The sequence below is a fragment of the Cricetulus griseus genome, chromosome 5 (genome assembly GCF_003668045.3).
Source record: "Cricetulus griseus strain 17A/GY chromosome 5, alternate assembly CriGri-PICRH-1.0, whole genome shotgun sequence".
Classification (NCBI taxonomy): domain Eukaryota; kingdom Metazoa; phylum Chordata; class Mammalia; order Rodentia; family Cricetidae; genus Cricetulus; species Cricetulus griseus.
In genome coordinates, this window is record NC_048598.1 from 38,819,386 (window position 1) to 38,847,326 (window position 27,941).

General features: G+C 45.9%; 1 protein-coding gene across 3 annotated transcripts in view; it reads right to left on the reverse strand.

Moving 5' to 3' along the window:
* Ncf2 (neutrophil cytosolic factor 2) overlaps positions 1-15,674 on the reverse strand; it is a 30,685-nt gene extending 15,011 nt beyond the window's left edge. The window contains exons 1-5 of one of the 3 annotated variants that reach the window (XM_027417373.2): positions 15,501-15,674; positions 13,178-13,260; positions 7,927-8,035; positions 3,739-3,873; positions 497-604 (exon numbers count right to left, since the gene is read on the reverse strand). In XM_027417373.2, the coding sequence (XP_027273174.1) occupies positions 497-604; positions 3,739-3,873; positions 7,927-8,035; positions 13,178-13,260; positions 15,501-15,674 (609 nt within the window). The remainder of the gene's footprint in view (positions 1-496; positions 605-3,738; positions 3,874-7,926; positions 8,036-13,177; positions 13,261-15,500) is intronic. The other 2 variants (XM_035444908.1, XM_035444909.1) reach the window with 2 other exon arrangements.
* Positions 15,675-27,941: the final 12,267 nt, after the last annotated feature.

Here is a 27,941-nt window from a genome sequence, read left to right on the forward strand (position 1 = left end):
CTCAGCCATCGGACAACTCCCATTTCCAAACTGTCAAAGTCAAAGGCAGTTTGGAAACAGTACTGCTGCCTCACTTCAAATCATGTCTGAAAAAATTTAAGACCTGGGTTCAGAAGAAAGCCTGCTTCAGAAGAAGGGATCCAGCCATAGAGCTGTGAAAAGGGGAGTGATTCACTGGAATCCCGAGCAGCGAATTGCAGGAGCATTGAGCCAAGGGCATCTCCTGATGACCCTCTACCCTAACAGTCTCTCAACTCTCAGTGAGCCCTAGCTATGTCTGTTACCCTATGCTTCAGTCCTGAGAATCAGCATCCCCACAGGAACCTCAGGAGTTACTGATGGCTGGCCAGGATGATGGAAGAAACTGGAAGCATTCATTCTTTACTGTCAGCAAGATCCTAATTGTCATCCCTGAATGCCACAGCAGGGACATGTCTGCCTGGCCCCACGTAGTCCAGGGCACAGGAGAGGTAGAGAGATGAGTGGTCCCACTTACCGTAGCCTTGCCCAGATAGTCCTTCTTGGCCAGCTGGGCCACCTGCCTCTCATTTGGCCGGAACAGCCTACCCACAGGGATCACAACGGGCTCAAACAGTTTCTGCTTCTGTAATAGAAAGGACAATCACCTGTCACTCAGCAGTATTGGGTTCATTCTGAGCAATGTGCTGTTAGGTGACCTTGTGTGAGCATCATAGAGTGTGCTTATACAACCTTGGTGGTTCAGCCCTGTGGAATGTGGCCCATTGATTCACTAAAACATCTATAATACATCCTCTCACAATTGTATCTCCTCATCTGGAAATGCAAGTGATGAAACCATTCCCGCTTTCCTCCTCAAATGGATCATTGGAAATAGTCTCAACAGAACATCTTTTTCAAACCATAGAGACTTGTTATTCTAGAATGCTCAGCAGGAGTGGTTGGATTTATTAATTCTTTGAGAATTTCTGTTTTGAGCCTGGCAGTGGTGGCGCACGCTTTTAATCCCCAGCACTCAGGAGGCAGACGCAGGCAGATCTCTGTGAGTTCAAGGCCAGCCTGGTCTTCAAAGAGAGTTCCAGGGCAGCCTCCAAAGCCACAGAGAAACCCTGTCTCGAAAAACAAACAAAAATCAAACAAAAAAGTTATGTAGAGTAAGGAGGTGAGGGTTTCTCTGTGGCTTTGGAGGCTGTCCTGGAACTAGCTCTTGTAGACCAGGCTGATCTGGAACTCACAGAGATCCGCCTGCCTCTGCCTCCCTAGTGCTGGGATTAAAGGTGTATGCCACCACCGCCCGGCTACTCCCCCATAACTTAGTGTCCTTTGTTTATTTGTTTGAAACAGAGTCTTACTGTATAGCCTTAGCTGGCTTGGAACTCACTGTGTAGACCAGGCTGGCTTGGAATTCATAGAGATCTGTCTGTCCGTGCCTCTAGAGTGCTAGGATTGAAGGTGTGTGCCACCTTGTATGGACTTTTTTTTTTTTAAATAACCCCTCGGCTCCAATTTGTGTTATTCATATACTCCTGTGTGTGACTATCAATTGGCGAATGGTTGACCTACCAGAGCCACGCCCTTAATTAAAACTTGGCTCTCCCTTCCCCTAGAAGCCACCAGCTGTCTATAGCTCTTCAGTTAGAGATGAGGCCCATGAACCCCTTTCTACTCCGTGCTACAGTGTTGACTGGCTTGATATTCTGCTCTATGTTCGGTGCAATGGTCCTGTCCTGTCTATAAAATACTATTTTGTTCTGATCCTCCATGACCTCTGGATCTTAGAGTTTTTTTCAGGCCACCTCTTCTGCGATGGCCTTGCGCCTTGGGGCTGGAATGTGACACAGGTGTCTCATTTGTGGCTGAGCACTACTTGCCACTGATTCTCTGCACTTGGAGCAATTGGGTTATTGCCTGTGTCAACACCATGTGTGTTAACCACCATCCACCACTTCACTGCACAGGCAGAACCGAGAGCTGCAGTAAACTACGGGGAGAGGGATACAAGTTTAGGGGGCAGTGCGATTGTGGTGGTTTGAATGTAATTGGCCCCCATAAGCCCATAGGGAGTGGCACTAGTAGGAGGTCTGGCTTTGTTAGAGTACCTGTGGCCTCGTTGAAGGAAGTGTGCCACTGTGAGGGTAGGTTTTCAGGGCTCCTATGTTCAAGCTATGCTCAGTGTAGAGACCATTCACTTCCTGTTGCCTGCAGATCAAGATGTAGAATTCTCATCTGCTTCTCCATCACCAAGTCTGCCTGCGTACCACCATGCTTCCTGCCATGATGATAATGGACTAAATCTCTCAAAATGTAAGCCAGCTCCAATGAAATGTTTTCCTTCAAAAGAGTTGCCATGGTCATCCTGTCTCTTCATAGCAATAGAAATCCTAACTAAGACATTGATACTATGCCTGTTTGGCGAAGTAATATAAGTAGGTTCACTTTTGGCATCTGTGAGCTCCCCAACAATGGTTGTTTCCTCCTATGGAATGGGCCTTACGTTCAGGCATAAAGCAGTTGGTTACCCCATAGCATTCATGCCGCAATTGCACCCATGGGCATCTCTTCGCAACACGGATTATTTCATTTCACAAGGCTCACAGCTGTGCAAGACACAAGGCTTCTCCCAGAAGCCTGCACAGAACTCTCTAGTACTATTAGAGCTAGCCAGCATGGAGGAAACTTCTTGGTCAGTACCAACTTGATTTCTCCATGTCCTGTGACCCATGTGTGTGTTGTCTTAAGCAATGGGGTCCTGTTGGAGCTATCCTAAACAAAAGGTTATGTTCATCCCAGAAATTGTGGGTTGTCAGATAAAAAAATGTCAGGGATGTCCAAGAGACCTCCAAAACAATACAGACTGTTTCCATTGCTCTTGGTTGCCCACTGGAAGCAGTTGGCTTTAACATCATTTTATGTTGGTATTATCCACCCAACACTCTTTTTCTAGAGCACTGACCCTTTCCCACTGGGTGTGGTTTCTTGAGTTTCTCTCCCAGCATAGAGGGCACCACTACAAGGGTGGCTCAAGAGCTGCACAAGGGTTGTAACAGTGCTCTCTTGGGACTAGTATTGTTCATGGACACAGGCATACACAAACTTGAGCCCCCCTTCTTGTTGTTTAAATATAGCTTATTTAGAACTACCTTTTGGGGGGTGGTGGAAGGTAACTCAGAAGTTAAGAGCACTTTCTTCTCTTCCAGAGGACCAGAGTTTGCTTCTCAGCATCCACATCAGACAGCTCACATCTGTGTACACCTCCAGCTCCAGAGGATTCAACACCCTCTGGTTGCTATGGCCACCTACCCACACACTCACATTCTCACACATAGACACATAATTTAAAATAAAGTATCACCAAAGAAAGAAAAATGACTTTGGCTCCCAAGTGAAATCAAACTATGAATAATATTTTTTCATAATTACTTCTAGAACTGGAATATTTTTGTGGGAGCCACATTGAGCCTGGCACTGTTCCAGACAGTGAGGATGCAAAAGTAAACAGAAAAACACAGCCTCTGTCTTCACAGTGCTTGGAGACTACACCGCACCAAGAAACTGCAGGCATTGCCCAGGGCCCCACTATGAGAGATCTAGGGACTGTGCTGTTCCATTCTCTAGCATGTGGCTTCTCAGCTCGGATTCAGGATAGAAGATGTTGAAAGAGCATTTATTAGCCAGAACCAACAAAGAAAATGTTCCCCATCATGGTGTCCTAGGAAACAAATGGGACTCCAAGGATACCCTTCCCACCACCACACTCACCCAGATGCTTTCCATGGCCTTGTCAATTTTGGAATGCCTGGGTTCAGACTTCATGTTTGTTGCCAATGCTAACTGCTCTTCTGCCTTTTTCCATTCCTCTTTCTTGGCATGCATAAAAGCGATATTATATAACACCTAGAAAAGCAAAGGCCAGGCAAAACTTGAAACTACCCCAATGCAAGGCACCAGGAAGGATTCACATATACACACAGGGAATGCTGTCTGGTGACATAATTGCCTTCCCCAGCATTCAGGGCATAGCTGACAATTAGTCTAGCTACTGAGTTCTGTCGGATATAGGGGCTGGGTTAAAGCATTATAATGCATAAAGCCAGTGTCATGTGCACTCTTCTAACAACCAACTAGGTCAGGAGGGGACAAGAACTAGTGTGTTGCTCTAATATAGGGAAGAAGAGCTTTCCCATGGTCCCCTGGGGAGGTAGAGACAGAGTTGAGAAGAAAAATGAAGATGTGTAATCTCTAATTCCTGCCATTGCTATTGAACCTGGGTCCATAGGCCAGGTGCAGGGTGGGCAAAGGTTCCAGATGCATTGTTCCGTATGGGAGCCAACAGAACCTGGCTGGGATTACATGAATAGCAAGACTATTACATAGCAGTGTGCATGAGAAAACTCCATGGTCAAAGTCCAACGGAGCTGGAAAGAGAGTTGGCACACACAGAGCCCAGGGGAACACTTCAGCTGCAATGGAGAGGGAATGGCAGAACTTTCCAGGTCTTTAGTTGGATTATAGTGTCTTCAGAGTCTGCTTTATTATAATACTGCATAATTTCCACACAGAACCAATTAAACTTTTGGATACACCAATAAGATAAAAGAAAGACGCTGAGTTCTGAAGGACACTGATGCTTTCCCTTCCCTCTCTTAGATCATGTGCTTTTGGGGACACCAGCTGTCCTGTCCTGACAAAACGTAGGCAGTCACACAGGGCTGTTCTTTTTTTTTTTTTTTTTTGTTTTTTTTTTTTTTTTTTTCGAGACAGGGTTTCTCTGTGTAGCTTTGGAGCCTATCCTAGCACTCGCTCTGGAGACCAGGCTGGCCTCAAACTCACAGAGATCCACCTGCCTCTGCCTCCCGAGTGCTGGGATTAAAGGCGTGCGCCACCAATGCCCGGCACAGGGCTGTTCTGTAGTAAGAATGGAGGCCTCTTGCCAACCAACAAGTCTACCATGCTAGACACACCTGGGCGACAAGATTGGTGTTTCCATGGAGTTAGGGGCTGGGAGCAGAACTAACCCTAGGAGTAGAGCTCTAAATGCCCTTTCGTACCCATCCTGAGCACCAATGAGATGGTGCCTCCTACATAAGTCTTTGGCTTACAATGGCTGAAATAACGATTTTTTTCACACTTATCTATTTTGTGTGTGTTTGTGAGTCATGGCACACGAGGTCAGAAGACAACTTGTGGGAGTCAGTCCCTTCCTTCTACCATGTGAGTCCAGGGGTTTGAACTAAGATCATCAGCCTTAATGGCAAGCAACTCTTACCCACTGAGCCATCTCAACAGCCCCAAGGACTCAGGATTTGGAATTGGGATTTTTTTTTTTTTAACTTAACAGTAGTTACACAATACTCTCTTACAATTTGGTTAGTGTCATAGAATCTTGCCTACTAGCCAGCCATGCAACCACAAAGGGAAGCAAGTGATGCACTGGAGGAGGTGTGGAGGCTTCAAGGTGTGGGTGTGGGGTGGGGGATTTCTCTGTGATCACTACAGCAAGCAGAACAAAAATCCATGGGTGGCAAGAAGGTACTTTGGTTCAGCACAACCAGGTAGCCATGTTCGTTCAAACTTTGAGAGTCTGACCCTGAGTGGTTTATTATAGGCATATTTAAGCACAGCACAATTTGGTGGAAACTTTCCCAGTGATGATTAAGTCAATCCTGTGTGCACACTAATGCACAAAGTAAGCTAAATAAAGATCAGATGTGACTATATTGCCACTCTTTGTAAGATGCATGTGACACCTTCCATAAAGATGGGTTCTACAGATTGACTGAGGAAAGCAAACTCATGATAGGAATCTAGGGAAGGATCCAGTGGGGTTTGAGCCACACAACACTAAGGTCACCAGGCTATTAATCACCCACCCAGCCTTCTGGGTGGATAACGGTTATGCACCTTCCCTTTGAAAGGAGCAACACTTTGTGTTTAACATTCCAGGTTTCCCTAGTGCTTATCTGTGAGCACAAGGACCTTCATGCCTCCTACAATGCACTAGTGTGCTATGCCATAAAACAAGGATGTACATGGTGTAGGAGTGTTAAGTGCATTATTTACTTAAAATGGGTTTTATCCTAACTGGGACTGGGGGTGTGGCTCAGTTGTGCTTGCTTAGTATGTGCAAAGTCTTGGGTTCCCTCCCCAGTACCTACCACATAAACCCTGGTGGAGATGTATGACTATGTTCTGAGCACTATTGAGGGGGAGGCAGGAAGACTGAAGTTCAAAGTCATTCTTGGCTGCATACCAAGTTTAAGGCTAACCTGGGCTATAAGAGTCCTGGAGAGAGAGAGAGAGAGAGAGAGAGAGAGAGAGAGAGAGAGAGAGAGAGAGAAGAGAGAGAGAGAGAGGAGAGAGAGAGAGAGAGAAGAGAGAGAGGAGAGGAGAGGAGAGGAGAGGAGAGGAGAGGAGAGGAGAGGAGAGGAGAGGAGAGGAGAGACAGAGAAGGGGGGTTGTCTGGACCTGTCATCATAAGTTGAGAAACATCTGACACAAACTTGGCTGCCCTAACCCATCCATGACATGTGAGAACAGAGTAGAGACCACAAAGAGCTTTGGAGTTGTTCTTATGTTTTTCTTGGTCACCTTCTGAGGCCTTTCCCTATAACAAGTTTTTGTGACCAGTAGGGCCTTGACGCGCCTTCACAAGAAATTGTAAGTAGGGAAATGACTGATTTCCTGCTCCCTGGGTCATTTCAACCCTAACCACAGTAAGGACTCCTTCCTGTGAAGTTCTGTTTGCTACACAGAGCACAATCCTTTCTTCTAGAGCTGTCTGCTACACTCCCCCCCCCTTCATATGTATAAGTAGCAAGTGGCCCTCAGCAGGGTGAATGGCAGTGTTTGGAGACCATTTTGATCGTCCCAAGGTGAGGTAGGATGCTCCTGGCATCTAGTGGGGAGAGGCCAGAGAGAGAGCCAGAACTCCCACAAGGACAGCCCCTACAACAAGGTGTCTGCTCCAGCTTGTTGAAAGCCACCATCCTCGGGAGCTGGTCTCATGCCAGCCAATTAATTCCCAGAGCAAAGTCCCCATATTTCCTTGTGAGCCTGGCATTGCTGTATGGGTGCTGCAGGGCAGGATGGGCCACATGTCCCCAGGGACTCAGGCAGTGATAGAATCTATTTTTATTAGTAGCTCTGAGCAACCCTCGGAACACTTCACTTCTTGTGCCTGAGAAACTGAAGCAAAAGAGACATCGTTTCTTAGGCAATGCTTCTAAATAAAGGTCTATGACACTGGCAGGGGTTTTCGGTTTTTTAAGCTAACGGTTTATATTTGGAAGTTTGATAGGGAAGGAAAGTTCATAAACTCACAAACCAAAGCCAGCCATGCCTGTCCTTTTTGGTAATACAGGAAAGAGGCTGTCCTTGTTAGGAGAACTTTACTGCACCATGTGCATTGTCCTGTTCATTGGCAGACTTGTACCAAATGACCCGCAGTCTCTCTCTGAGTGTTAACCAAGTACCCAGATGGGTTACAATGGCTTCCTCAGACAGAGAACCTGTGATTTGGGATCTGTTAGTATAACACTGAGCAAATAGCTTGTCAGATTGAATTGCTAAATAAAACATGCAAATTACTGCAAATACTCTCGAAGGCTGGCACACTCCTGTTTGGTCTCCCTTCAAAGCACACAGTGACTTTGTTTGTTTTCACAGACTTTTGAGCCTGAAATTAAGAAAATGTTCACTCTCAGGAAACTACTCTATGAGGAGCCTGAAGTCACTGAATCTCCCTCCCCCCTCCCCCTTTTCCTCCCCTCTCATTCCCTTTCCTTTCCTCCCTTTGTCAATGTTGGGATCAGGTCCTCACTCATCTCTGGGTGTTTTCTTAACAGAGAGCCTGAGTCTCCAGGCACATGAGTCAGCATGACTTCAGCACGCCTTTGCAGGTGGTAACAGACTACTGTGTTCCCTAAATGTCTCTCCAGGCCTCCTTACCTCACAGGCAAACAGCTTGAACTGCAGCCCCAGGATCTTGTAGTCTATCAACTGGTTCCCTCGAAGCTGAGTCAAGGCCTCTTTAAGGTCTTTGATAGCTAAGTCGTATCTGCAGGGCCGGGAGAAGTAAGTCAGTCTGTCCATCCAGGTTACAGAGAAAGAAATGCTGAATACATGTCTCTGTGTTTCTCCGTTCTCTATCCATCCCACTGGAAGAAGCTTCCTAGTTCACATGACCAATTCTACCTTTTCACCAACCCTGAGACCAAAGATTCGACTGACGAGTTGTGATTTTGCATAGACCCTCAGTCTATGCCAGTAATGGGGATTTCCTTCTCTATGGGCTGTGTGCACATTTCCCACCTTCTGATAACCCCGGTGACCTTCAAACACAGCTCCCACTTTCCCTGGAGAGCTCCAAGCAAAACCGCACCTGCCCACGCTGCTTCTCTTTGGAAGTCTTAGGGCAGATTCAAAACAGTCCCCAACACCCTCATTCAAGGTCAGACCTGCCAGGCACAGCTGCTGGCAGTGTGTGTGTGTGTGTGTGTGGGGGGGGGTCCTTGTCACAGCTACAGCTGTGGACATCCTCCTCCTGCCTACAACCATCTTCTGTGTCTTCTGCTAAGTTCAGTTTAGCTCTTGATTCTGTGGCCTCTTGCCTCCTGTTCACACTTTGGGAAAGAGGGAAAAGTGACTCCCACACGTATCTCAGGCCATCCTGTGAGGTAGGAGAGGGTAGGCTTTCCTGGAGCCCTCTCTGTAAATGCGCGGTTGTGTGTGGCTGGCTGGCTGTTTCCCTGAAGCAAGGAGGGGGCAGGTGGAGGCGCAGGTGGCCTGTTCCCTGAGCAGATGCAGTTTTCCACTGTGTTCCACAGCCTGTTTGGGAGCAGGGAAATCTCAGCGGGTACACTTTCAGTGTCATCAGGACTATCTGACAAGTGTGTCATGCTCCCCGAGGAGCTGGCTGAGCAGGTGGACTTCAGCTGTGCAGATGCCCTGAGTCTACCTGGCACAGCAGGGACTCAGCAAAGCCCTCCATGTCATTCTCTGTCTCATCAAGATGTCCACAGTATGAAGAAGAAGACACGTTACCCAGATGCTTGTTTTGTGTGTAAAAGCTGGGTGGGGTTAACCCCGCTAAAGTCTATTTGTTGCTATTGTTTGTCTTTTGAACTAGGATCGTACTATTCCAGGCTGGTCTTGAACTCAGTATGCAACCTGGGATAACCTTGAACTTCTGATCCTCCTGCCTCTACCTCCTGAATGTAGGATTGTACCCAGTTTGTGGTGGGGATCAAGTGACCTAGGGCTTTTTCTTTCTTTCTTTTTTTTTTTAAAAAAAGATTTATTTATTATGTATACAGTATTCTGCCGACCTGTATGCCTGCAGAAGAGAGCACCAGATCTCATTATAGATGGTTGTGAGACACCGCATGGTTGCTGGGAATTGGACTCAGGTCCTCTGGAAGACCAGCCAGTGCTCTTAACCTCTGAGCCATCTCTCCAGCCCGACCTAGGGCTTCTTGCATGCTAGGTAAACACTCTACCAACTGAGCTACTGATGTCCATTTTTAAACTTGTCTTGGCACAAATCATCTGCTTGGCAGCCCTCACCTATCCTGCTGTGTCTTTTCTCCTCACCCCTGTACTTGTGGCCCACAGCTGTACCCATGGCTGGGAACTCAGCTTTCACACAGCTCTGGATCCCACTGTAAGGTCTGACTAGGATCAGTTCTTAGGAAAAGCCTGAAAGAGGCTCTCAACCCTGGATCCTGTTGGCCTCCTTCAAAGTCCCCATCTGTGCCATCTGGAAGCTTGAGGTCTGCCTAGAAGCAGCCACACCCCCAGGGTGGGCAGGCTTTCTGCTCCAGAGGACTTTTCCTTGTCATTTCTGTAGCAGGCCCTGCAAAGATGCCTTAGTAACTGCTAAAGCTGCTGTTTGCTTCTGCCCCCAACACACACACACACACACACACACACACACACACACACACACACACACAGAGAGAGAGAGAGAGAGAGAGAGAGAGAGAGAGAGAGAGAGAGACAGAGAGACAGAGAGACAGAGACAGAGAGAGACAGAGAGAGACAGAGACAGAGAGAGTCTAGAATCCCAGAGCTCATAGGCACTTTCCAGGATAACAATCTCAGGGTAGTCAGGTAGACAGGCCCAATCTTCTGCCCAACTGGAAAGAAGGCCTGGCCTCCTTCCCTCTCTAGGTCAGCTCTATCTTATTCTGAAAAGTCTCACCATGCTCTTATTTTCATGGCTCTAAGATCCTGGAGGTCCATGGTATGAAAGACAATTTACAGACCCTCCCTCTTTGGGATGATAATGCTTGGGACAGATAGTTTGATGGGAGGGAGAAAGTCATCCTGAAATACCATCTGCTGCTTGGGAAATGCCTCTGACTTTGTTCTGCTAGAATTGAAGACAAGAAAGCGACACAACACTGAAACCAGGTGAGGGTGGTCGAGGGGAAAGGACCTTCGTGTAACCCCTGTTAAACCCACTGTAGTGGGAAGGACTGCCCAACCCACTCAGCACTAAGTCACCCCTCTAGGTCACCATGCCCTTCAAGCCTGTCCACAGCACTAGCCCAACTTTGTACCACGATCACTAGCCCTGGTGACAGATTTCTCTCTTGTCATCTACACCTTCCTTGAAGCAGGAACTTGCTTATATCCATTTAATTAATCCAACAAGTGTGGGTTTGTCAAGATTTCTGGACATGGTGAATATCTATAATGCCAGAGCTTGGGAGGTGGAGGCAGGAGGGCCAAGAAATCAAGCCAGCCTCAGCTATGGAAACGCTGTCACAAATGACTTAACAAAAAGGAAAGAAAAGAGAAAAGAAAATGAAAAGGGGAGCTGGGGAGGCGGCACAGTTGTAAAGCGTTTATTCCTCAAGCACGAGGATCTGAGTTCGGATCCCAAGGACTCACAAAAGCAAAGCCAAGCACAGTGGCTGGAGAAATAGCTCAGTGTTGAGCTCCCTGGCTGCTCTTGCTGAGGACTGGGGTTTCCTTCCAAGCACTCACATGGTGGCTCATAACCATCCATAACTTCAGTTTCAGGGGATCTGATGCAAGCTCTGGCCTCCAGGGTTACCAGGCATGCACATGGCCCACATACATACCTGCAGCCAAAACACTGAACATGTAAAATAATCTTAAAAAACAACAACAACAACAAAAAAAGCCAAGTGTGTCGGAATGTCCTGTAATCTTAGACTGGGGAGACAGACACAGGCAGATGATGGGGATCTGCTAGCCAAGTGGCCAAGTCTGTGTTTAGTGAGTGACACTGGAATGCTTTGATCTGAGGGTGTTGTCAGCCTGAATAATGGAATGCTCAGCTGTTGCTAAGAGCAACCACCGGTGCAGAAAGAACTTCAAAGGTGTAGATGTGGTCAGTTACCTGATTGAGTGTGAGTAAAGGGAGTCTTCTTGGAAGAAAAGTCACAGACACAGAGCCCCTCGGGAGAGAGGACCTGGGGTAGGGGAGAGGCGGAGGTGGCTGCGGCTATAGACAGTGTGGCTGCTCACTTCCCACATTCTCTTCTCATCCCTGCTTCCTGCATCCAGTATCTTCTCCAGAAGTCTAGACTATATACAGAGGCTAGCCACTGTATATAGGCAGCCCACCCCAACCTATTTACCTCAAAAGACAAACTCCAAGGCGCCCTTTTCACTAGATCTAATAACTCATGGTAAAGAGACAGAGTAGAGGCTTCCAGAAGGAATTTCTGTATGAAAATATCTGAAAGTTCCAGAGCCTGGAAGGCTAAGACTTTGAATGACTTAGAAAAACAAAAAATCTAGAACAAAACAGTCAGACATGGTGGCTTATGCCTGTAGTCCCAGCACTTGGGAGCTGAAGGCAGGAGGATTAGGAAGTCAACGTCATCCTCAGCTAACAGACTTTACTACACAAAACCCTGCCTCAAAAGCAAACAGAGGTGGAGAGGTTGATAGGAGGGACCAGGAAGCTGCTGTCTGCTCTGATAGAATCTACTCAGAACATGCCTGCCCCAGGGTGGTCACCTTGTCAGGGTGACCCCCTCTGAAATCTACTTCTTTCTTGTCCTTTTCACCAGTGCCACCCTGATTCAGATCCTCATTTGTCACAAGGACAACTGTGTTCACTTCCAAATTGATTTTCCAGGCACACATCTTGTTCCCTTCAATTCATATTCTAGAGTAACTAAAACATCCCATGTCCATGATCTGCTTGAGAACTTCCAGGGAGTCATCATCCAGCTCCCTCTTCACTCAGGCCATCCTCTGCAGCCTCCCCAGTGTCCTGTGCCCACCCACACCAAACTTGGGCCAGTTTCACTGTTGGAAAGTTCTTCCTTCCTCTCAGCCAGTTTCCTCTTCCTTAGAACTTGTGCACACACAGACAGACACTTTCCAGTGTCAGTTTGATGTCTGACTTTGCCCATAATATCTGAAATTCACATTTTTAATATTATCCCTTTGTTTTTTATATACTTATTCTTTGGTCATTTGAGGAGAGAAAGGGGGGTTGAAGTTAAAGTTTATTTTGTATTTTTGTCTTTTTACTTACTATGTTTTCGTTTTTCAAGACAGGGTCTTTCTATGTAGCCTTGGCCATCCTGGAACTCACTCTGTAGACCAGGCTGGCCTCAAACTTAGAAATCCTTCTGCCTCTGCCTCCTGAGTGCTGGGACTATAGGCGTGTGCCACCAGGACTGACTTTTTTCTTTTTTCTTCCTTCTTCCCTTCCTTCCTTCTTTTCTTCCCTCCCTCCCTCTCTCTCCTTCCCTTCCCCTCTCTCTTTTGTGTGTGTGTCTTTTTACTGCTTTATTGACTGTAAATAACCCAGAGCATGCACAGTGTGATAGAGGGAAGTGACTTCACTATCATCCCACCATCCAGAAATGATGATACATTGGCCCATGCCTTCCAGTCTATAGTATGTGCAACAAGTGGGCTTTGTGCTAACACAATGTTTTGAAACCGTTTTTTTGAAATTTGCCATCCACCAAGAACTTTTTCTAATGGAATATATGCACAATTTGTCTGTATTAACTTATACGCATGTAGCTAACAGTTTGTATTTGCATGCTAGTTCTTGCATGACTGTCCAGAAGAAGCTAGCCAGCCTTCCTTCCCACTGAGGCTGGAGGTACCTATTGAATACAAGGTATACCAGCACAATGGCCCATCCATCAGACTTGCTGTCACACTCTCCCAGTGTGAAGAGCACTGGACCACTTACTTCTCCATGCTGTAGTAGAGCATTCCTCTCTGGAAGTAGGCCACCGCCAAGTGCTTGTCTCTGTTGATGCTTTTGGTGAAGGCCTGCAGGAAGAAGGGTCCATACATGGCCACAGAGCCAGGCAGAGAGGAAGTATAAGAGTAGCCCCAGGGTGAGGAGGCAGGTGTGTCATAATGATTCAGCGACTGGAGGTGACAAAATTGGCCTGGGGTACAGACATCTTGGGTTGCAATGCCCTGGGGTGTTATTTCCTCATTTCATAGCCTGTGGTAAATTACCTAATCTCCCTGAACTTCATTTTTTTTCCTCTGTAAAATAAGTGATAGGGCTGGAAAGATATAAGCAGTTAAGAGCACTTGCTGCTCTTCCAGAGGACCCAGTTTCAATTCCCAGCACCCACAAGTTAGCTCACAACCATCTGTAATTCTAGTATTAGGGGCCTCCTTGAAAATCAGGTATGAAACTGGTGTCAAACCATACATGCTATCAAAACACCCCCTCACATTAAAAAATAGTAAGAAGAATAAAATGAATGTGAGCCGGACATTGGTGGCACCCACTTTTTAATCCCAGCACCCGGGAGGCAGAGGCGGGCAGATCTCTGTGAGTTCAAGACCAGCCTGGTCTACAAGAGCTAGTTCCAGGATAGTCTCCAAAGCCACAGAGAAACCCTGTCTCGAAAAAATAAAAAATAAAAAAAGCAAAAAATAAAATGAATGTGATATAGTTAAAATATATGTTGTATTTGCTGATATAAATTTATTGTATAAGTATTTATATCACCAAAATAATAGCAAGAATACATGTATAATATTGTTAATAAGTGATTAAACAGGAAAACAAGGGCAGAGGGGATGAGAGCAATAGAAGAATGGGAGGAGAAATCTTGACCAGTAAGGGTAGACGAAGCCAGTGATCTGAGTGTGTGAGGTGGCCTGTGGCGAAGCCTGGCCATGAGTCCCAAGTCAGGCCAAGGTGTGAGCACCCACAACCTGCAGAAGAGCTTCATGCAGGATAGCTGCCTCCTCTCTCCACAGTGTGCTCTGTCTCCACAGCTCTCAGGATATGGCCGGCCCCTGAGGGGAAGTGGAGGGGTATAGTCTCCCTCCAGGCAGAGGCTGGGCCAGCCCACGTTCTGTCCCACCTGTTTGCTGACTGAGAGCCTGAGCATATCAAGGCACGGTCTCTCGGTCTGTCTTCCTGCCCGGATGTGGACATGTGGACAGTGTTCGTTCACCTGCTGGTCAGGGGATGACTGGTGAGAACTGCTTTGCTAGAAGTGGTGGGGGCTGGGGAGCTGGTTCAGTAGCTAAAGTGCCCGCCTCACAGCAAGATGGCCTGAGTGTGACCTCAGCCAGGTGTGGGGCCACATCCTTTAATCTCAGTGCTGCGGAAGTGGAGACAGGGTCTCCAGCCAGCCTAGCCTAATAGGCAAGTCCTGGGCCAAAAAGAGACTCTACCTCAAAAAACAAGCAAGCAAGCAAGCAGTCAGAGTGGACGGTGTTTGAGATGGTTGAGCAGGTAAAGGCACTTGCTGTGCAATCCTGGAGATTTGGGGTTGATCACTGGAACCAGGTAAAGATGTAAAGAGAGAACTCCACCAAGGAGTCCTTTGACCTTAACACATGCATTATGACATATGTACCCATCCCACCTCCATCACACACATACATACACAGTCAGTCAGTCAATCAGTCAGTCAGTCAGTCAATAAAGAAGCTGGGTGAACATGTCAAACACCTCTAATCCCAGCACTCAGGAGGCCAGCCTGGTCTATAGAGTGAGTTCTAGGGCAGCCAGGGCTACACAGAGAAACCTTGTCTCAAAAAAACCTGGGGGGAAAAAAAGATGCTAAAATGCGCCATACCCTTGGTGGACTCCATGGCTCAGTTACAGTGTGATTTCTGTCAGCCAGTTTCTGAATCTTTAAAGGAGCGCCCTGCATCGTTGATCAGAATTGTTTGAGCCAAACTGACGGGATGCTAAGTCCCTGGGAACTGTAAGAGGCACCTTACAATTGGGTGCAGGGCAGTAAGACAGAGAAAGCGCATGTCCAGTGTCCAGGGGGAGATGGTAAAACATAACTGAAGAAGTCTTCACAAGGTGGTTACAGAATGACCTTAGGTACTGTGAAGTTATTGGAAAAAAAAACCATGGGTGGCCTAGAAAACCTGTCCTGGGAGCTTTTAAAAGTGCCCAGGCCAGGGGCTGTTAGATGGGGCCTCACAGGGTAGTTCTGGAGGGCTTTTGTTCTTTTACAGCTTTGGGAGGTGAGGCTTCCAGAGGGCAGAAAAGCTGTCTGTACAGGGGCCCCTCAACTCACCTGCTCGGCAGCTGGCATGTTTTCCAGGATTGTATGCATGCAGCCTATGTTGAAGCAGATCCTCGAGTGGGGGTCCTGCACCTCGCTGAAGGCCTCCAGAGCGCCCTTCCAGTCCTTATTGTCGGCTGCCAGCACCCCTTCATTCCAGAGTCTGATGGCCTCTGCCAGAGACATGGTTAGCTGTGTGCCCGAGCGGGGAAGTTCAAGGTGTCCCTCTCTCTCAGCGAGCTGCAGGGCAAGCCAGGCCTCAGGGTCCTGACCTAGGGCTCAGAATGGGGTCTAGTCTCCCTTTGGGTGACTTCATTGTGTCAGGAAGTTTCCCCACTTTTCAGGAACTGACGCAAAGCTAGCATGAGAGAGAAGGAGAGAGGAGAGGGCTGGAGGGGGCGGGCTGGAAAAGGGGAAGTATGTTAGATGTTGCCTGCCACGGGCCAGTCAGTTCCTCTAAGTGCTTCTGCTACTCCCTGGGCACCTCCTATTCGTCTCTGCCTCCCACGCCCTCTCTGAAAGCTTCAGGGCAGGGGAACCTCAGCAGGTCTGGCCAGGCATTCATCCTTGAATGAATTCCTTGCTCTGATCCTCTGGATCGCCTGCTGTAGACACGCTTGTTTGTGGTCTATGGATACATCTACGGATACGACCCAGGCTGGCCTGAATTCCCAATCTTCTGGCCTCAAGACTCCCAAATTCTGGAGTTACAGGTGTGCAGCCACTACACTACACTAGTTGTTTTGTTTTTGTTTTAAGATCTCAGGCAGAAAAATAAGCATGCTGTGCCTATCTGAAACAGAATGGGGTGTTGTAAGTGTCCATCCAGGTCTGAGATAACTTTAAGAGAATTCAGTCCAGTTTCTTGTAAATACTCAAACTGGGAAGCAGACATGACAGTAATTATCACCTGTCTGTGAAAACCGAAGACATGGCTCCTGGATTGATGACTAATGAGTTCACTAGTCTCTGTAAATACAGATTTGGAATTCCTTTACTTACTGCCCTGGTAAAGTCAAAGTTAATACAAAGACAAACAAACAATAACAACAACCAAAATAAAAAGCCCCCATGAGGAAAAGCCAGGTTGTACGTCTAAACGATGAAATCTGCCAAAGTCTGAACTTCTTGGTGGGCAAAATGCATGTTAATGAGGGTCAAATACATGGATATTTCCAAGTCTTGTTTTGTGACACCTGAAAGAACTCAACACAGGGTTTGTAGGATGAAGATAGTGTTAGACCCCCAGAAAACTCAGGCTTCCAGAATCTTATAGCCCAGGACCACGGCCACCACAACCATCAGGCAGAGGCGGAAAGCTTGATGCAAACTGCATGAGGCTTTGTTGTTTAATGAGTTAACCCCATGTTAGCTCGGGTCTTTCATCCACCCGCCATGGCAGATGGCTAGCAAAGACAGTTCGAAGTGGCTGCATACAGGTCTTATAGGGCAGCATAAGGGGAGTGTTTAGGGGTATGCACAGGCCCAGGATTCGTGTGCCTCCAGGCTTGGAGGGTTTGCCCTGTGTTGATTGGTCAACTGGTTGTTATGGCCCATAGGCCCTCCCAGGGTGGTTGCTATGCTCTGTGCATCATTGCTGTACACTTGTTGGTAAAGCACACCCAGAGCCGTAAAGCATACCGCCACCAGCTAACTTCTGATTGGTTCCTTGCCAGGAGGCAGGCACCTGACCTCTAATGACCAAGGCAAGGTCAGAAAAGCACGTGTCCGGCTGTTATGGCTGCCGAAATGGGGAGCTGGTCCCTTCAATAGGAGGGTTGAAAAGACGAATGTGTCATTGCATAGATTTGTTCCTGTCTTTGGTAGGCCTTCCTATCTTACTTCTTTGCCTGGTAATCTCCTCAAACTTCCAGGCTTGCCCATCTGTTCTCCCTCCTATGTCCCCACCTCTGTGACAGCCAGCTCCCACAGACCACAAGAATATTTTCTCTTGTCTTATCTGCTCCTAAATACTGTATTGTTGTGGGCTATTCCTTTACACTGTGTGAAGATATGTCACTGTGCTTGGTTTAATAAAAAGCTAAATAGCCAATAGGTAAGCAGGATTTTCAGGGCAGAGAGAATGCTGGGAAGAAGGAGGAGTTTCAGGGAACTGTGGAGGAAGCAGGACACGAAGGAGATGAGGTAACAAGCCAGGAGACACGTGGCAGCACATACATTAAGTTATAACAGCTAGTTAGAAAAAAGCCTAAGCTATCAGCTGAGCTCTCATAATTAATAATAAGTCTCCATGTGGTTATTTGGGAGCTGGCTGGCAAGACAGAGAAACACTTGAAGGCACTAACTCCCCATTTCGGCAGCCATGACAGTAACACGTGCTTGCCATGACCTTGTCTTAGTCTCTAAGGTCAGATGCCTGCCTCTTTCAGCAGCCATAGCAGCTGGACATGTGCTTTTCTGACCTTGCCTTGGTTACTAGAGGTTAGGTGCCTGCCTCGTGGCAAGGAACCAATCAGAAGTTAGCTGGTGGTGCTATGCTTTACAGCTCTGGGTGTGCTTTACAACAAGTGCACAGCAATGACGCACAGAGCATAGCAACCACCCTGGGAGGGCCTATGGGCCATAACAACCAGTTGGCCAATCAACACAGGGCAAGCCCTCCAAGCCTGGAGGCACACCAATCCTGCGCCTGTGCATACCCCTAGACACTCCCCTTATGCTGCCCTACAAGATCTCTCTGCAGCTGGTTAGAGCTGTCTTTGCTAGCCATCCGCCATGGCCGGTGGTTGAAAGACCCGAGCTAACATGGGATTAGCTCATTAAACAACAATAAAGCCTCATGCAGTTTGCAGCAAGCTTTCAAATCCGCCTGGTGATTGGGGTGACTGAGGTCCTGGGCTGAGACCCCGGAGGCCTAAGTTTTCTGGGGGTCTAACACACTCACTACATATGGTGTCCAATGTCCAACCATGTATATCCACAGAAGGCCTGAGAAAGCAAAAAAAAAAAAAAAAAAAATTAAAACATGGCTTCCTGGTGCAGCTTCCTGGTGAATGAGGTCTCTTGGGTAGGCTTGGTGTGCAGAGACTCCCTGATGACTGGAGCCAGTGCCAGCGCCATGGGTTAAGCTAAGTGGCTCAGGCAGCTGACATGACAGTTTAAGATTTGTCTCACATGATCAGAACATGAACATTGCAGATGCTCAGTAAAGACAGATCCAGACCATAAATAAATAAGTAAATAAATAGATAAATAAAACCCTCTAAACAGGTTATAGTGTGTTTAAAAAGTGTGCATAGGTTTAAAAAAGAAAAGGAAATGGGTTTAGACTGTCATAAAAAAAAGAGCCTGGATCCGATATGGTGTCTTTTTTGACTAAATATTTTGATTGCTGATGAACAATAGCTGCTGAGGGACAGTGAACTGTAAAAACTGCTAAATTAAACCAACCTTTATATTTTAAAAATGTCTGAATTTCAAAATGGAAGTCAAAGAATATGCTGCTTTGGGGAAGAGGTTATGTTTTGTTTCCACAGAAAACAAAAGACTGTGGATTAATTCGAGCTTGGTAGAGATCAGATTTGATTGGGAGAGACCCCCTGAAAATCCTCGCTACAGAAACAAAGAAAGAAACCTAGCTGGCTGGTAGTGGCACACTCCTTTAATCCCAACACTTGGGAAGCAGAGGCAGATGGATCTCTGTGAGTTTGAGGCCATTGTGGTCTACAGAGTGAGTTCCAAGACAGCCAGGAATGTTAAACAGAGAAACCCTGTCTCAAAAAATGCAAAACAAAACAAAACAAAACAAACCCCTACAAGACAGGTGACATATATTTTACTTGTTCAAACATAAAAGAAAAAAATCATTTTTGCCTGGCTTATGTACAACACATAGTCCATACTTGTGTTAATGCAGATATGTGTGTTACTTTTGAAAATCTGTATGTTTTCAGAACAAGGGCACCAGACACCAATAAAAATGGGTGGCCCTTGTGATCCAGCCTCTCAGAGTGCCTCTGTTGTAGTTTCCTCAGAGTTCTATATCCAGAACAGTTTCAAGGATGCTGACTGAGATAATCCAGTCTCAGACTATTCTAGCTAGCACTTGACCATTATCCTAATTTTCTCAGGGTCCCCTAAAGATACCAGTGCCCCCAGAAAACAGGAAGCAGTCTAGAGAACACAATGCCCACATTCTGAAGAGGTAAAGTGGGTGATTTGGGGTCATTTGATGCATTATAGATGTGTGTCGTTGTTTAGGGGGGTTAGTTACAAATTGTTATTGGTCATGGTCAGAAAAAAAACTGAACAAAGGAGATTCAGAGATCTCTTTCTGAAGAGAAAAAGGAGGATATAGTGTAGGAAGAGACCCTGGATACCTGTACCACTGACCACACCCATTTGGGCATAGTCATAGGTACGTAGAGGGGTAGGATAAAGCGAGGATAAAGAGAGAGAAGAGGCGCTTCAAACACTTCTCTCTTAGCCAGCTCTGGGAAGCATCTGGGATCTTGGCAGCTCGGAGTGCCCATGTGAGTTGTTCTCATTGTTATCATTTATAATATACCATCAATATCCATATCTTGTGTATGGTTTGTGTTCCTTATCAATATAGTATAGAAATGATAGGATAAAAGGGTAGATTATTGCATCTACTTTAAAACTAAAAAGCAACTATTAATCTCTAATATTTTAAATCAGTATGGACTTTTGTATATTGATACAAATTTAAGGTTATTTTTGCTAGAACATACTCTATATACATTGCCACTCTTGTTTAAGGTATTTTTGTATATCGACCCTAATTTAAGGTTTTTTTAAAACTGTATATGTTTCTACTCTTGTTTATTGTACTGTATTATATCTATGCATCTTATTTAACAATGTAATGTAAATTTTTTAGTCCTTGAAATTTATTATTACAAACTATTTAGGATAATTAAGAAATACAGGTTAGTAGTTAGTCATCTAACAATAAAATTTGTGGACATGTTAGGTATGTTTTCAAGGTCAAACAGAGATATATTTTAGGTAGATGTTCTTCAAACTCTTCAAAGACCTACAGAATATGGCATTTAAAATATTATAAAACATAAGGCTTTTTGTGACAGTGAGACATGTCTGCTCCTGACAGCACCAATCTACTTCTAAAAAGGGATGATGCACATCAAAGAACCTCTGTATGGAGTTTGCTTTCTTTGTGGTAAAAGCTAGCCACTGGGCAAAGAAGCTGTCCTCACCTCAACTGCTGACAGTATGCTGTCAAAACTGGACAACAGGACACAAAAGAAAGAGACTGTTGAACTTTGACAAGACAGGGTAGAACAGTGCTTTCCAGGAAAAGTTTGTCAGATATTCTAGGCCTATAGGCTGAAGATGGATGACCCAATGTTACAGAGGGGTAACTGTCCGGGCAGCCAGATGTCGCTCTCATTTCATAGTTTTGGAAATTGCTTGCTCTGTACTTCCTGTTTACTCAGGTAATAGTGCAACCCTCTTGGGTCTGTAATGGAGTTGAAGACTTAGACAGTTAGAGTTACAGTTTCCCTCAATCATTATAGAAGATAAATTAGGGATAAAACTTTAGACTCATCAAGAGAGGCTAGATAATGGAATATTTTCTCTAAATTGGCCAAATACAAGTGAACTGGATATTATAAAGGTAATTCTTACCTGACTTCTTATTAAGTCTTATAAGTTAGTTCTTATTGCTTATAGTTTTATTATGTTAAATTTAAAACCTTTCCTTTTTACTTACACAAAAAGAGAGAAATGTTGTCGAATGTTCCTTTACATTGTGTGAAGATATGTCACTGTGATTGGTTTAATAAAATGTAAATGGCCAATAGCTAGGTGAGGTTTTGGAGGCAGAGAGAACCCTGAAAGAAGGAGGAGTTGCAGGGAGAAGTGATGGAAGCATGACATGTAAGAGATGAGTAACAAGCCATGAGCCACATGGCAGCACGTAAATGAATAGAAATGGGTAAACTTAAGTTCTAAGAGCTAGTTAGAAACAAGCCTAAGCTCAGGCCAAGCTTTCACAGTTAATAATAAGTCTCTGTGTTTATTTCGGAGCTGACTGATGGGACAGAGAAACACTCACTACACTGTATTTCCTCTCTACCTGCTTAGCTCTTAGGTCCCTTGAAAGCTGGGACACTGCCTTTTATTCTCAGATCTTTGGCACTGACTCTTAAGAAATGATGCAAGAGTCGAGTGGTGTTGGCACATGCCTTTAATCCCAGCACTCAGGAGGCAGACAGGAAGATCTCTGTGAGTTCAAGGCCAGCCTGGTTTACAGATCAAGTTCCAGGACAGGCTCCAAAAGCTACAGAGAAACCCCACCTTAAAAGCAAAACAAAACAAAAACAAAAAGAAATAAATGATGGAAGAAGTTAGACCCAGGCCTGGTGGCAAAGATCTGTACCCCTAGCTACTTGTGAGACTGAGACAGAAGGGTCCCAAATTCAAGGCCTGTCTGGGCAATCTAGAAAGATCCTGTCTCAACATATAAACTGAAAAGTAATTTAGAACTCTTACCCAGCATGCATGATGGGAAATGACCCTCAGGTAACAGCCACACCTGTGGGCTCTGCCCAGTAAATGATCAAAACCTGACCACCACAGTGATTATTCTCAGGAAAATCAAGTGGACTTACAGCCAAACGAGGCTTTACATAAGCAATGTTTTGGTCATCATTATCATTGTCACCATCATCATCATCCTCTTCCTCATCATCATCCTAGCCTGACATTTAGACTTCCAAGTGCTCTCTCAGGCCTTATGTTCCCATTTTCTACCTTTGTTGAGGCTTCTCTGGCTAGTTCCTCTCCTCAGCCACCCTTTCAAACCTGTGCATGAGACTCGCCCTGCCCAGCTGTCAGGGCAAGCTCTATGTCTTCTAGCTGCCCTGAAGTCAGGGCACAGTCTAGTCTTCTTTCCCAACTTCTAAACCATCAGCCATCACCTCCCATATGACAGTCATTCTCCACTCACAGGGTTACATATGCTCTTATGTCTTCATCCCAGAACAGACCTCAAGCCTCCAGGCAGAAGTAGGGATAACCCACCCTTCTGTCTTCAGGGTATAACAGTTGGGGTGGGCTCAGCTTTGTTCACTTTCTCTAATCCCTGTCACCACACAGGCTAAGCCATCATCAGCTCCAAGTCAACGTAGTCTCCTGACCGTCTCTGAGTAAAACCTACTCCCTTCTCTGTGCAGCTTTCAGACTGTTTCCAAAATCCTTAGCTATGGTTTCTATTGCTGTGGAGAGATGCTATGAGCATGTCAGCTCTTACAAAGGAAAACATTTAACTGGGCCTGGCTTATATTTTGGCAAGGGGAGGCTTCTGATGGCCCTCAGAGTGAGAGCTCTAATGGTTTCCATGTTCACATTCCCACAGAGGCTCTGCAGATGCGGATGTCGAGGCCCAGAGAGGGGGAGCAACTCACCTAGGGACACCCAGCAGGAGAAGTGGAGGAGCAGGCTCTCTAGGCTAAGACCCCAGATGCCACAGCTGGTGTTTGTGCCCATGGCACATGCAGGCACATGAATGGCAGCATACAGGCAGACATGTTGCTGGAGAAAGAACTGAGAGTTCTACATCTGGATCTGAAGCAGCAGGAAGAGAGAGAGACACTGGGCCTGGCTTGAGTATCTGAAACCTCAAAGCCTTCCCCTAGTGACATACATCCTCCAACAAGGCTACACCTACTCTAACAAGACCACACCTCCTTATAGTGCCACTTTCTGAGTCTATGGGGGGCATTTTCATTCAAACCACCTCAAACAGGTCATATCACATTTGTGAAGCACTTTCCAGACTCCTTGTTGGGCAGGCAGGCCCTGCCTGTTGTCCTGCACTCACCCCAAGATCCCCATCCATCCCTTTGTCCCAGCTGCAAGGGCGACTCTCTCTACTCCAGTGTCCCCCACCCAGTTCTGTGCTTCCTACTCATCTTTCACTTCCCCAGCTGGCCTCTGTGACACCTGACTGTGATCCCCCTGCTCTGTCACAGCACACAGTTCCCTCTGATCACCTGTGCGTCACAGTTCGTTATTATTGTCCTCTGTGCAGACACTGTCTGTGTAGTCACTGCTTCCCACAGATAGCCAATGGGCTTTCAGCCACTCTTCCTCCCCAAGCATCCTTCTGTCAGAATCCAAGTTCTATTCCGGTCTCCTGAGTCAATGTGATATTTAAGCCACATCTTCCACACTGCCCCAAGGAGAGTGTTCTCTTGGGTTCAGGCAAAAATGCTGAGTCTTATTTTATTTGTTTATTTATTTATATTTATTTTTTTTTGGTTTTTCCGAGACAGGGTTTCTCTGTGTAGCTTTAGAGCCTATTCTGGCACTCGCTCTGGAGACCAGGCTGGCCTCGAACTCACAGAGATCCACCTGCCTCTGCCTCCCGAGTGCTGGGATTAAAGGCATGTGCCACCAACGCCCGGCTTTATTTTATTTTTTTAAACAAAGCTTTGTTCTGCAGCTCTGGGTAGCCTGGGAATGCAGTGATCCTTCTGCTGCTGCCCCCCAAGTGCTAGGATTACAGGTATAAACTGCCATACCTGAATTTTAACATTTACCCATTTATTCCGTGTTTGTGTATATGTGTAAGCATGTGTGTGTTACTGAACACTTGTGGAATTTTGGGTACAGCTACAGGAGATATTGTTTATCCCTATGTTGGTCTCCCATCTAAACTGTATGCTTAGGGAGTACAGGATCCATGTCTGGTTTCATTTGGCTTCCCGCTGTATCGTTCATGCCTGCCATTTGTTTGGTTATTAAGTTTTGTGTTAAATATTGATGCTGTGCATAGTGCCTTTGAAGGGATCTACTAGGCCCAAGAATAACAAACACAGGCTGGAGCACAGCAAACATTGCAAGCAGGTTTTGCCCTTTTGCCCCTTTCCCTCTACTTTGCTTAAAATTGTCACAGTCCTAAAGCTAGTCCCCACAGTCCATTCCCTTATTTGGCCACTGACTCATTCCTGAGACAAAACACCAAGGCCCAACAATCAAAATTCATTATTTGGCTAACACGTCCAATCAGGATTTGCCAAGTCACTCTAGCACACTCTATGTGTGTGCTTAAAACCCCTTTTTCTCCTTAAAACCCCACAGAAACACCAGCCATTTTTGCACCCTTGGCTTGCTTTTCCTGCTTTCCTTCTTGCTGCTGCTACTGCTTGCTGTCTGCCTTTGCAGTGTCCCCCATCCCCCACTTGCCCCGCCTAAGAATTTGGTATCTGGGTATGTCCTGTACTGACTCAGGGAGTCGGGCATGGCACCTAGAGCTTACTAAACACAACCCAGGTCAAAACATATTCTCTTTTTTTAATTGTATTTCTGTATGAGTATGTGTGTGGACCATACATGTGCAGAAGCCTGCAGAGGTCAGAGAGGTGTCAGATCCCTTGGAACTGGATGTGTTGTGAGCCACCAAGTGGGTGCTGGGAATTGAACCAGGGTCCTCGGCAAGAACATGGCATTCTTTACCACTGAACCATCTCTCCAGTCCCTCCCTTCCTTTTGTGATAGGACATTTGTGGCAGGTAATTCAGGAAAAGTGTGTGAATATTGCTAAGATAATCGGGTCAGCAATCCCTTAGACAAGACAAGATTGGTTTAGAATGCTTCGAGGCTAAATATTATGCCTTCTTCTTAAAACTAATGTCACCTTACATCTTTAGCTTTTTTTCCCCCTGAGTCAGTCCTGGCTGTACTGGAACTCACTCTATAGACCAGGCTGGTCTTGAACTCACAGAGATCCCCCTGCCTCTGCCTCCCAAGTGCTGGGATTCAAGGTTTGCACCACCACTGCCGGCCTTTTTATTTTTTTAAATCCACAATTTGGATTAGACTTGCAAACAACCTGGAGCCTGGAGCCAGGAAGACACGGGCATGTGCACTAGAAATAATGAAGACTGTGTCAACAGCAACACAACCAAGTTTTGGGTTCAGTGGCTGACTCAGCCACCCATGCAGAGGTCTGGAAGTCTCTCTGAGGACCAGCTCGGGAGACTGGCACCACACCCGACTCTCACATCCTCTTCAGCAGCTGCTCCTTCTCTGACATCCAGGGCTCCAGCCTGACCCTTTCCCTGGAACCTGAGCTCGGAGTCTACTGCCTGCTTCTTCCTCATTCTCATCGGCTCACAGTTCAGTTGTCCAAGCAGACATAGATGTTGCCTTCACATAGACACTCACCCTTCTCCTTGAAGGTGAGCTTCTTCTCTGTGAGTTCACCAGTAAGGACCTGCCATTTCCTTCTCAGCATTAGTATTGAATCTGTTGTCCTGTCTGGGGACAGTTGGTAGAGTTTGAGAGTGCACACAAAGGCCATCACCCCATTCCTGTGACCACCAGAGTGACACGCCTGCCCATAGGGACATAAACTATTATCAGCTTACAAGATGATTTTAGTGTGTGGATAAATACTTTTTTTTTATATACTGCTAGTATTATTTTAATTCATTTAATTTTGGACATGGCTCAAAAGTTAAATATGGAAGAGTTTTCTGTCCTCATTGCTAAATGTTTCTGGAACATGGAAAATCATTTTGTTAACTTACCAGCACCAGCACCAGCACTCTTCCAGAGGACAGGTGGAGCTTACCATCCCCTCCCTTTTTACAAACGTAAGATGCTAAGATGCGAAGCAGCATTCTGTATCTTGCTCTTTTTTTTTTTTTTAATTTCAGCACTGCTGCCTCATCAGAAGAGAGCTTCCTCGTTTTTTTTTTGTTTATGATTGTATTACTTTCCATTGTATAACCAGTTCAGTTAAGGACAGCAGTCAGGTTGTTTTTAATCACATACTACCATATTAACTTTGGGACAAATATATATATATTTGTCTCATTCTCATTCACATATCTGTGCACATACTTACAGGATGAATTAACAAAAACTGAATATCTGGGTCCAAGAGTTTATTTTAATGTCTGTTAGGGAAAAAAAAAATTAAGTTGAATGGCACATGCCTGCAATTCTCGCATTCAGGAGGTAGGAGCAGGAGGATTGTGAGTCTGAGATCAGCCTGGCCTTTGGACAAAGATCCTGTCTCAAAATAGAAAAGAAAAACAAACAACAAACAAAAACATATAGCCAGTACACCAAACTCACAGTATCATAATTAGTTTTTATTTTAATTTTCATAAATGAGATAAGTTTTTAAAAGGTAAATCAATGGGAAAAAATACTAAGTATGCTGGGTAGTTTTATGTCAAGTTGACACAAGCTAGAGTCATTTGGGAAGAAGAAACCTCAACTGAGAAAATGCCTCTGTACAAATGGCCTGTAGCTGTTCGGTGGTGGCACACACCTTTAATCCCAGCACTTGGGAGGCAGAGGCAGGAGGATCTCTGAGTTCAAGGACAGACTGTTCTACAGAGTGAGTTCTAGGACAGCCAGGGCTACACAGAGAAACCCTGTGTGCCCAGACTGTGGGCAAGCCTGGGATGCATTTTCTTAATTATCGATTGGTGTGCAAAGGCCCAGACCACTGTGTTTGGTGCCACCCTTGTGCTGGTGGCCCTGGTGTTACAAGAAAGCAGGCTGAGGAAGCCACGGTGAGCCAGCCAGCAAGCAGCACTCCTCTGTGGCCTCTGCATCAGCTCCTGTCTCCTGGATCCTGCTCGGGTGATTTTCTGTCCTGACTTCCCTCAGCAACAGAGTGTGAGTTAAGAGTTGTAAGCAGAAGTAAACCCTTTCTTCCCTAAGTCGTTTATGATCATGGTGTTTTATCACAGCAATAGAAACCTAACTAGAACTCTAAGCAAACAGCAGCATTGAAGGTTTGAGAATTGGGCTAAAATTAAAAAGTAGTATATGAAAGAAAAAAATGTAGCTTATGAAGATTTCCCTAAAGCTGTATTTTCCTACAGTTTTTGAGTAAAGAGCTTCAGGTCCAGAGGTCTGGTCAGGGACTTGGGCTTTCTCCAAATGCCCATGAGGCTTGTTGTACATTATAGCCTTGCTTTTCTGGATAGCAATGCTCAAGTGTCGGGAAAATGGTGTGTACTTGATAGACGGTAGCTCTTGTAATTCAGGTGTTCTCAGTAAATTGGGAAGGAGAGAGAAGTCAGAGTCACAGTGTTTACCTTTCCATTGCAACACAGTCATGATGGAGGCTGGACGTTGAACCAGACAGACACATAGCATGACAGGGCAAGGCCAGGCAGAAGTTTCTCTGTCTTGTGTTCTTGCGGAGGCCTTAGAATTCGACCCCCTTGTGGAGAATCCTGTGGAAAGCTACCCAACACTTCCAGGAACCAAAGGTCAGGATGTCCTAGCTAATTTATCTTAGCATCTGCTGAACTGCCTTCGTGTGAAGCACCCTCTCTGGATAACCACTTTTCTCAGCTTCTGTTAAAACTTCTTGCTTCAAATAGCTTACTTAGCCAAGTCCCCCTGCAGCTACCGAGTGAGATGCCAAGAGGTGGTTTCTGCCTTTAAAAACTCAGTGTTCTGGACACTCAG